This window comes from Asparagus officinalis, chromosome 1, assembly GCF_001876935.1.
Source record: "Asparagus officinalis chromosome 1, Aspof.V1, whole genome shotgun sequence".
Classification (NCBI taxonomy): Eukaryota; Viridiplantae; Streptophyta; class Magnoliopsida; order Asparagales; family Asparagaceae; genus Asparagus; species Asparagus officinalis.
Window position 1 is genome coordinate 106,104,201 of NC_033794.1, and position 10,412 is coordinate 106,114,612.

At 40.2% G+C, this 10,412-nt stretch overlaps 1 protein-coding gene across 2 annotated transcripts in view; it reads left to right on the plus strand.

The window, feature by feature from the left end:
• Positions 1–10,365, plus strand: part of LOC109828860 (vesicle transport protein SFT2B-like) — a 17,118-nt gene extending 6,753 nt beyond the window's left edge. For both annotated transcript variants that reach the window (XM_020395832.1, XM_020395833.1), the window contains 3 exons: positions 498–615; positions 730–788; positions 10,001–10,365. In XM_020395832.1, the coding sequence (XP_020251421.1) occupies positions 498–615; positions 730–788; positions 10,001–10,079 (256 nt within the window). In that variant the 3' untranslated portion in view covers positions 10,080–10,365. The remainder of the gene's footprint in view (positions 1–497; positions 616–729; positions 789–10,000) is intronic.

A 10,412-nucleotide genomic window follows, 5' to 3' on the forward strand; every position in this document is an offset into this window, starting at 1 on the left:
CAACCCCCAAAAAGCCAAAAAAAAAACATTGATTTGCAGTAAACCCCCCTCAACTTATTTAGTTATTTGGGACAATACCTCAATTTATTTATTAGCACGTAGACTCCCTGAAATGCCATTTTAGATAGATAAAATTGCAAGTAACATCCCTCTTGCTCATGAATTGAGGGGGACCAAGTGCTAATAATTGATCTGCGCGGGTTTATGTGCAATCTTCTCATGAATTGGGGGCTGCGACTGAAGGTATAGATAAGGTGGTTATATGTAATTTACTCTTAACAAAAATGATGCCACTGAGGCCTTGCCCAGTTGTGAAAAGGTTGTGAGCAGTCACAGGTTGAAATCCTGTCTACGACTTCTGTTCCACTTGGATTCACCTGTATACCAATTATCAAATACCACCACAATCAAGAATATAATCTTCTAAGACTGACAGTTTAATAATTTTTAAATATTGCAAAACCATCTGAAATGGTAACTTGAAATTTTCATGGCAGCACAGCCTTCCTCATTGGGCCAGTGCAACAAACGAGGATGATGCTTGATCCAGTCCGCTTTTATGCTTCTGCTATATATGTTGGTAGTGTTGTTCTTGCCCTCATCTGTGCTCTTTGGGTAAGGCACATTCCACCAAATTACTGAAATAAAATATATCCTCTTTTTATTGTTCAGGATCATTTTTTCTAACATCCATTTGTTGTTTTCTTGATCTTATTATTTTTCTAACAGATTCACAACAAGGTTTTGACACTCATTGCTATTATAAGCGAGATTTGCGCCCTTATATGGTAACTTTTTCTCTCTCCCTCGCTCTCCTCTCCCTCGCCGCCTCTATAAATTGTGTCTTCTGTTCTTCCCCAAAAAAAAAATTCTCCTCTCCCTCTCCCTCTCCCTAATATGCATATTGTTTTTCCCCCTTTCTATTGCAGGGAATTTAAACAACCCTTTTATAAAGAAAATGTCAGGGAACAGTATGCAGATGAGGCTAGACCCCTTTTACTAATTTAAAGAAGCATGACAATTAGAGAGGAGGAAGTGGGGGATCATGTGATAATTTAACATACTTGGAAATTCCTCCTCAAAAATGATATTTCACCAAGATTGGGAAAACAGGAAAATAATCTTAATATATTCAAGATGTGGAACCAATAATGGCATGTGAGAGCTACCTGCTGATCCATTAAATCATCAGATGTCAAACCCTGATAATATCACTATTCGCCAATGCTTGTAAATTTTTAATCCTTCACATGTTAAGAAAGAAGTTAGAACAAACCATCTAACTCTGGTGTATTTACGTATCTAATTATATTTCCTTATATTCATAGTTTACTGTTTTACACATATTTACACACACATCTAGCATACTGGTTCTACCACCACACTTCTCCAAACCTATTCAATTTAGTTGTGACAGCTGTTCGTGGGTTTTTGAAACAAGTTCTTAGTAAAATAGTAGGCGCTTACGGTTTGTATTGCAGTGAAGAACATGTTTTTATTTTTACCACTGCATCTAAACTTGAAAACCTTCCATTTTTATTAGCCCACTCAGGTCATATTCTGCGATCTGCATCTCAAATTAAAATAGTAAGGAGGTTATCTATATTGCCTGCATTTTCATGGTTGGCATCTCAGAAAGTAATTATAGATTTTCCACGAGGTGGCACACACAGCGGAAGTTAGTTATGTGTGTTATATTCATGATAGATCTTTAAATACATGAAACAAACATCTGTAGCAAGCTCCGTTTCTGAGAAGTATTAATTGCAAATGCCTTTTGCAAATAGGTAATGTTGCTTTAGTTATGGATCAATTTAGATTTATGTGCTCAGAAGTTCAGGACTTCATATACAAATTTTGATATAGTATATCATCTTTGTTGCTGATAAAATACTTGGAAAATCAGAAAAAAAAACCCTCCTAATTGAAGAAAATATGAAGTCTTCTAGGGGATGCTTCCATTTTTAACTTCGAGGACATCAGAAAGTAAAGATGTCCATGACTACCAACTGCAAACTAAGGCATTTTTCACTTTGAAATCTTATAAGGAAATATCAGGTGCTTTGGCATGTCGTATTTACCATATTTCCAGTCGTGTTTGGCAAATAAAGTTAGCTCAAGGGTTATTAACCTCCCCAAACTCTTGTAAAACTGCCTAAAATGCCCAAGAGTTCGGGTGCAATTATGTGTTTCAGTTGAGTCGAACCTAATGCCATCCTACTTCAACTCCTGTACAAGGTGGAATTACTAGCATATTGCAGTCTGCTTTTCGATCTGAGGACTTGGTGGATCTTATAGTAAAAGTGCCGATATCAGAAAAGCATAACCCTTGCTTATCTTGTGTAATAGAATTATTTTATTTAGGTAGCAGTCTAACCTAAGTTAATGAAGAATGCTGGTACCTGATGAAGAAATGGTAAGCACAGCGATGAAGACCGCAGGAGACATTCAGGCAATTTCGCGGTCGACCTCGGATGACACGGCGGTTGACCGTAAACATGCACACGATTGAGAAAAGTCTCTGGACTTTTCGCGGTCGACCGCATGGGTTCTGCGGTCGTCCGGACAAACCCTGCAGGGATTTTTAGTCTCGGTCGTTGGATCTAGTCGACCGCGCGTGGTTCTGCGGTCGACCGCGAGTCGGTCTGCAGTTGAGTTTGGTTTTCTGACCAGTTTCATTCTGAGTTGATATATAATCTTAATACTAATTAATTAGGGTTAAGTAAAGACGTTTTGAGCAGTCTTTGAGAGGGGATTGCTGCATCCAATTGTGGGAGAGTTGTGAGAGATCTAGAGGCTTTGTTTTAGGATTTATTTGGTGAGATTTGTAACTTTATTTGTATTCTCTTGATTTTTAATAGTAAAAACTCCCACCTCCTTACCCCGTGGACGTAGGCAACTTGCCGAACCACGTAAAATTTGTTTGTCTTGCTGTGATATCGTGTTTGGCTTATTGATTGTGATTTATCTCGTTCTTGTTCGCGTGACTCGAGCCCCGCTGTGCACAACAAGTGGTATCAGAACTTCAGGTTTGGCTTGAGGCTTGTTCGAAGGATTCGGTGAATGATTCTATTTGAAGAGTTAGATCGACAACATGGGAGAAGCAAACACATCAGGTTCGTCTCTTACGAAGGCGATACAGAGTCTGAACATCAATAACACCAATATTGATGTTCCGAAGTTTGACGACAAGATAAATTTCGGTTTATGGAGGTGCCAGGTGATGGATGCATTGGATGCATAGAATTTGAAGGAGACTCTTGAGTTACAAGAGAAACCCGCTGACATGGAGGACAAGGTTTGGAAAAAGATAAATAGTAGAGCTTGTGAAGTTATTCGGTCATGCTTGACGCCGGATCTTATTTATGACGTGATGAACGAGACATCGACGAAGAAATTGTGGGAAACGCTCAATGAGAAGTATCTTACGAAGAGCATTGAGAATCGACTTCACTTAAAGAAGATGTTTTACCAGTTCAAGATGAAAATAAGAGTTTCCATTAGGGAGCATGTAAACAATTTCACGAAGCTACTTTCAGATATGACCAATGTGGACATCATGGTTGATGATGAAGACAAGACGATGCTACTTTTGTGTTTGTTGCCTGAGGATGATTATGGTACGTTCATTCTCACTATGATCAACAGAAGAATTACTGTTAGCTATAAGGAGGTGATCTCAGCTTTGGTGAATTATGAGTTAAAAAAGAGTGATGGAGAACCTTCCGAGAAGGCATCGGGAGATGCATTAGCAGTTCGAGGCCGTAGTCTAAACCGCCGTCAAGTCAACCCCTCAAAATCGAAGAACAGAGGTGCCTATAAGAGTGTTAGTAGAAATTAATGTCTGTATTATAAAGAAGAATAACATTAAAAGATTGACTGCCCAAAGTGGAAGGATAAAGCCGGGAAAAACAAGGGAAAAACTGTACAAGCTTCAGAAGCGAATGTTGCAAAATGTGTTAGCGAACATTCAGATTCAGATTTTTCGGACTATTCGTGTCCTGCACTACTGTCGGTTTGCTATGCCGACTCTACAGAGTGGATGTTAGATTCATGAGCCACATATCATATTTGCCCTAGGAAGGATTGGTTCTCTAGTTTTGAGGAGCTGGAAAAAGGGGATATCGTACTTATGGGAAATGACCACGTATGTCCTATTGGTGGTATTGGTTCAGTCCGGATCAGGATGCATGATGGTGTGGTGAGAGAGTTGAAAGAAATGAGGTTCGTGCCGCAGTTGACGAAGAACATCATTTCTCTTGGTATTTTAGAAGCAACAGGTTATTGGGTGACCTTAGAGAATGCTACAGCGAAGGTTACGAAGGGTTCTATGGTGGTGATGCGAGGTGTCAGCAAAAACAACCATACTACTTGAAGAGCAATACAGTTATAGAGGGTCTGATAGCTTCTATCACTACAGAGGAGGACACTATCACCCTATGACACATAAGATTAGGACACACATGTGATAATTTTTTATAGTCATTGGTAAAACAGAGGCTATTGAAAGGTGCTAAGACCTGTAAGATGGAGCTGTGTGAGCATTGTGTACGTGAGAAGAAGACAAGAGTGAAGTTTGGTACCGCTATTCACAACACCCAAGGTATGTTGGATTATGTTCACACAGATGTTTATGGCCCTTCCAAGAACACATCACTTGGTGGGACCAACTATTTTATCACTTTCATTGATGACTATTCCAGGAGGAATTGGGTATAATACCCTATGAAGTATAAACACGAGGTCCTGGATATTTTTGTAGAGTGAAAGAAGAAAGCAGAGCTGCAGACAAGTAGAAAGGTGAAGACTCTACGTTCAGATAACGATTGAGAGTATAAGAGTGATCCGTTTCTGCAGTTTTACCGGGATCACGGTATTAGACGACACTTCACAGTTCGAGAGACACCGTAACAGAACGGGGTGGTTAAAAGATTGAACCGTACATTGCTAGAGAATATGTGATGTATGAAGATGCAGAGTAGATTATCTAGATCTTTTTGGACCGAGGCGTTGGTTTATGCGAGCCATCTCGTGAATAGGTTGTCGTGCATTGTGATACAGGGGAAGATTCCTTTGGAGCATTGGTCTGGTTCGGTAACTAGTGATTATAAGTCGCTTCGGATATTTGGGTGTCCTACTTATTACTATGTTAGTGATGATAAATTGAATCCGAGGGCGAGGAAAACAGTATTTGTGGGATTTAGAGAATGAGTTAAAAGCTTCAAGTTATGGGATCCACATGACCAGATTCGAGAGATATCACAGCAGGTGGAGGATGATGTGACTCCGCCCACTCCAGATAACATTGTATTCATTGAGGCTCCTATAGAGATGACACTGGAAGGAGATGAGATGACAGCCGGACAGATAGATGATACAGTGGATTGTGAGACTTAGGAGCAGGGTCATGTTCATGAGTCTATTACAGCGAATAGACCTAGAAGGGTGATTCGTCGGCTAGCTAGGTATAATAATATCATGATCGCATATGCATTATCAGTGGAGGTCGTTGATGATATGATTTCATCCACATTCAGGGAGACAGAGTTTAGCCCCGGTTCGATCAGGTGGAGGGAAGCTATGGATGAGGAGATGTGGTCTCTTCAGAAGAACGATACTTGGGAACTTGCAAGGCTATCTAAGGGGAAGAAAGCTATTAGTTGCAAGTGTGTATATACGAAGAACGAGAGATCTTCTATTATGGACATAAGGTACAAAGCCAAATTGATTGTCAAGGGATATGCACAGCTTAAGGGCGTTGATTACAACGAGGTATTTTCACCCGTTGTAAAGCATTCGTCGATTCAGATTTTATTGGCATTAGTGGCACAGTTGGATTTGGATTTGGTCCAGATGGATGTGAGACAACCTTTCTACTTGGAGATTTAGATGAGGAGATATACATGACGCAACCCTTGGGATTCAAAGCTACAGGAAAAGAAGATTTGGTGTACAAGCTGAAGAAGTCTCTTTATGGATTGAAGCAACTATGAAGCACCGACTCTCCAAATTTGCCACCGAGTCCGTCTCCGACGCGTGTCGGACGCGTTCGACACGCGTTCGACACGCGTTCGACACGCGTTCGACACGCGTTCGACACGCGTCGGACACGTGGTCAACACCCTCGACACGGTGAACGCCGTCGACACGCCGTCAACACGCCGTCGACACGCCATTTTTTCTGATTCTTTCTCGACACGCCGACTGAGGGTTACGAAGCAGTTATTGGGTTTGAAAACCCACTGTTTGTGAACCCGTTTCGAAATAAAACCTAAAAGCAAAGACCGATACCTCTCTTTTCTCTCATCCGGCGAGTGGCGGCTGCTTCTCTCTCTCCCTCTCTTCTCTCATCCTAGGGCATCGGTTGTTTCCCCCATCTCAACCGCGGCGGCGAATCGGAGACCACCCAGAGGCGGCGAGTCGGCGACCACCCAGAGGCATCGGCTGTTTGTAAGTTTTTTGACCTTTTTTTGTTTTCTTTTTTTTCGGCTGCTTTTCTCTCTCCCTCTCTTCTCTCTCTCACATCTCCTCTTCCCCTGGTTTCTCTCTCTCTCAGAGGCATCGGTTCTTTTTTGTTTTCTTTTTATTTCTTCATTGTTTCTGCTCCATTAATGGAGCCAGTTCATATTTTGAGTTCCCATGCAAAGAATAAATGCGTGCGTGACCTTTTTTCTTGGTTTTCTTTTTTTTTTCTTCATTTTTTCTGCTGTATTAATGGATCCAGCTCATGTTTTGAGTTCCCATACAAAGAATAAATGTGAGTTTTTGACCTTTTTTCTCGGTTTTCTTTTTTTCTTCTTCATTTTTTCTGCTGTATTAATGGAATCAGCTCATATTTTAAGTTCCCATACAAAGAATAAATGTTATTAAGACTGGACTTGTTCACATATGCATGCTCTTTTTTTATTAGACCATTTTCTACAATGTAAACTAATATAAAACTAACTGTTATTAAGTCTGTGCGTCTAGAATTTTTTTTGATCAATGCAAACTAATAAATGTTATGAATGCCTCTTTTTGGTTTTAATATTGGTTGTTGACAAGTCAAATCTTTGAGTTGGTTAGTATGTGTGACTGGACAAAAGAGGCATTTTCTATTGTACATAGTAGTGTTAAAGGCAAAGCAAACCTATTGATTGGGCAGTGTATGTCTTGAAAGCATGACCGATCATATTAGGCTATGAATTAGCAGGAACGTATGATTTGCTTTGTGGAATTTCACTCATTCCCAAAGCATGATAGGAATTTAATTCAATATTAATCTAAATATAATAATAATATTAAAAAAATTTAGCCGTGTCGCCGTGTCCTATTTTTTTGGGTTTTGTCGTGTCCGTGTCGTGTCTGTGTCGCCGTGTCCATGTCCGTGCTTCATAGTGAAGCAATCGTCGCGACAATGGTACAAGAGATTCGACAGCTTTATGATTGGCCATGGGTACACGAGGAGCCCATATGACCCATGTGTTTACATGCACAAGCTACAGGATGGTAAGAACATATATTTGTTTTTATATGTTGATGATATGCTTATTGCTTTCAGTAATTCTTCGGTTATTCGAAAGTTGAAAGAGGAGCTATCATCCGAGTTTGAGATGAAAGATCTTGGAGAAGTAAAGAAGATATTGAGTATGGAGATCGAGAGAGACAGGGTGAAGGGGAGATTGAAGCTTACACAAAGGAGTTATTTGCAGAAGATGTTGAAGAAGTTCAGCTTTGATGGCAATACAAAAGCAGTTAGCACTTCATTGGCTCCCCACTTCAAGCTTTCAGCTAATATGTTACATGTTTTAGTTGAGGACAGAGATTACATGTCGAAGATTCATATGTCAGTGCAGTGGGTAGCTTGATGTATACGATGGTGTGTACGAGGTCAGATTTATCACAGGTCGTAAGCATGGTATCGAGGTACATGCACAACTCCGGGAAGGGTCATTGGGAGGTCGTGAAGTGGATTCTGCAGTATGTTAAAGGCACCGTGGATGTTAGATTGATTTTCCAGAAGAGTGAGAAAAATTGGCAGGATTGTATTACGTGGATTCAGACTATGCGGGGGATCTTGACAAGCACCAATCTACTTCAGGATATATGTTTACATTGGCAGGAGCATCGGTTTGTTAGAGATGTACACTTCAGTCTACAGTGTCTCTCTCTATTACAGAGACGGAGTATGTGGCAGTGACTGAAGCTGTTAATGAGGCTTTGTGATTGCGTGGATTATTGAAGGACTTGGAGATTGCACAAGAGACCTTTCGGGTATATTGTGATAGCATGTCGGCTATTTATTTGGCGAAAAATCAGGTTTATCATGCACGCACAAAGCATATAGATGTCAAATTCCACTTTGTTCGTGACGTATTGGATGATAGAGATGTCATATTAAAGAAGATCCACACGAAGGATAACCCTACAGATATATTGACCAAAGTTGTTTCAGGTGTGAAATTTAATCATTGTTTGAAGCTATTGAACATTCTTCAGTGTTGAGGGCTTTTAGAGGTCATTTGGGTGAACTACGTTCGGCTTGATTCCTTGGGCAAAAGGATACGTAGACAGTCATGTTTGATACAACTGGTTGGATTTGTTGATTTCGATGGGGGAGATTGTTTGAGCTCTCGTTTGAGTTCCCGACTTGTTGTGGATTGAGTCCGTTGAAGTGAGTTGTTTTTACCTTGTCCTGGACGCAATAAGTGGGACATTTGGATGTTTTGGTATCGGCTCAGTTTTGGTAGAAACGTTCGCCGAGGTGGAAAATTAACGAAATGGCGAACACATCGACGAAGACCGTAGGAAAAACAGCATGAGACATTCTGGCAGTTTCGCGGTCGACCTCGGATGACGCGACGGTCGACCGCAAACGTGCACACGACTGAGAAAAGTCTTTGGACTTTTCGCGGTCGACCGCGATGGGTTCTACGGTCGACTGGGCAAACCCTGTAGGGGTTTTTAGTTTCGATCGTTGGATCCGGTCGACCGTGCGTGGTTCTGCGGTCGACCGCGAGTCGGGTCTGCAGTTGAGTTTGGTTTTCTGACCCGTTTCGTTCTGAGTTGATATATAATCTTAATCCTAATTAATTAGGGTTAAGCAAGGACGTTTTGAGCAGTCTTTGAGAGGGGATTGCTGCATCCAATTGTGGGAGAGTTGTGAGAGATCTAGAGACTTTGTTTTAGGGTTTATTTGGTGAGATTTGTAACTCTATTTGCATTCTCTTGATTTCTAATAGTAAGAACTCACACCTCCTTGCCTCGTGGACGTAGGCAACTTGCCGAACCATGTAAAATTCGTTTGTTTTGCTGTGGTATTGTGTTTGGCTTATTGATTGTGATTTATCTCGTTCTTGTTAGTGTGACTCGAGCCCCGCTGCGCACAACACCTGAAATGAAAGATTTATGTTACAAGCATTGTGGAATTTATGGTTCATAAATTCTATTGACTTGAGTAATTTGTGAAATCCTTTTTTAGTCTTGATCACGTGCCAAGTCCACCATATCAGTAGGGACATATATACTTTTCTTTAGTATTTTGTAGGCTATGCTAATATTAAGAATACAGAATGCATTTTCTTCTGAAAGTTTTGGAATTTGCAGCGTGCAAGAGGTCTGAAATTCAAATCCTGCTTGTGAATGTGAAACCTATTAACTAAAAAGAACAAAGAAGAAGAAAATGATGTTTGTGTTGAAAGTTTGTGTCTCAAGCTCTCTAATGTGCTCTTTCACAGAGAAATAAGTTATTCTGCAGATTTTCTTTTACAATGATTATGATAAGAGTGAAACCTTGGAATATAGCTCAGTGGTTGTTAAATTTACTGATGCCGGACTTAGTTTTGTTTAACGTAAACATTAGTTGCCGAAAGGAAAAAGAGAAGCACCTAAAAAGTTCATATTTTTCCAGTGAGAAATCCGTAAATGTACCTGGAAGATGCTTGAATCTGGCTATTTGTCTAAACGTCTTGATTTTTCAATTGTACATTCACCATAACTTCATGTGTTTGTGTTATTGCAGGTACAGCTTGAGTTATGTCCCTTTCGCTCGAAGAATGGTTTCAGAATTGCTGATAAGCTGTTGCGATACTGAGATTTAAGCTGGCATTGAACTCATGCTGTTTGCCAAATTTTATTCTCGTCATGATGTTTTATGTTCATGATTGTTGATTTTTGCTACAACTACACTCCTTATTTTTTCTACTCAATTTATATTTGATTTATAGCTGAAGGCTGATCTGATTTGGGCCTGTGATATGTGTGAGCACCATTTTATGTATCATTTTGTTGTTCGCTCAATGTTTGTATTTCTTATCGACCGTGTTGGTTCAAAAACAAGACAACTCTTTGAAGCTATTGCATGAATATCTGGCTTTGTTTGTTTTAGTTTGTTTTAATGTATCAATCCAAACTGCTTGGTACTTTCTAAGTAA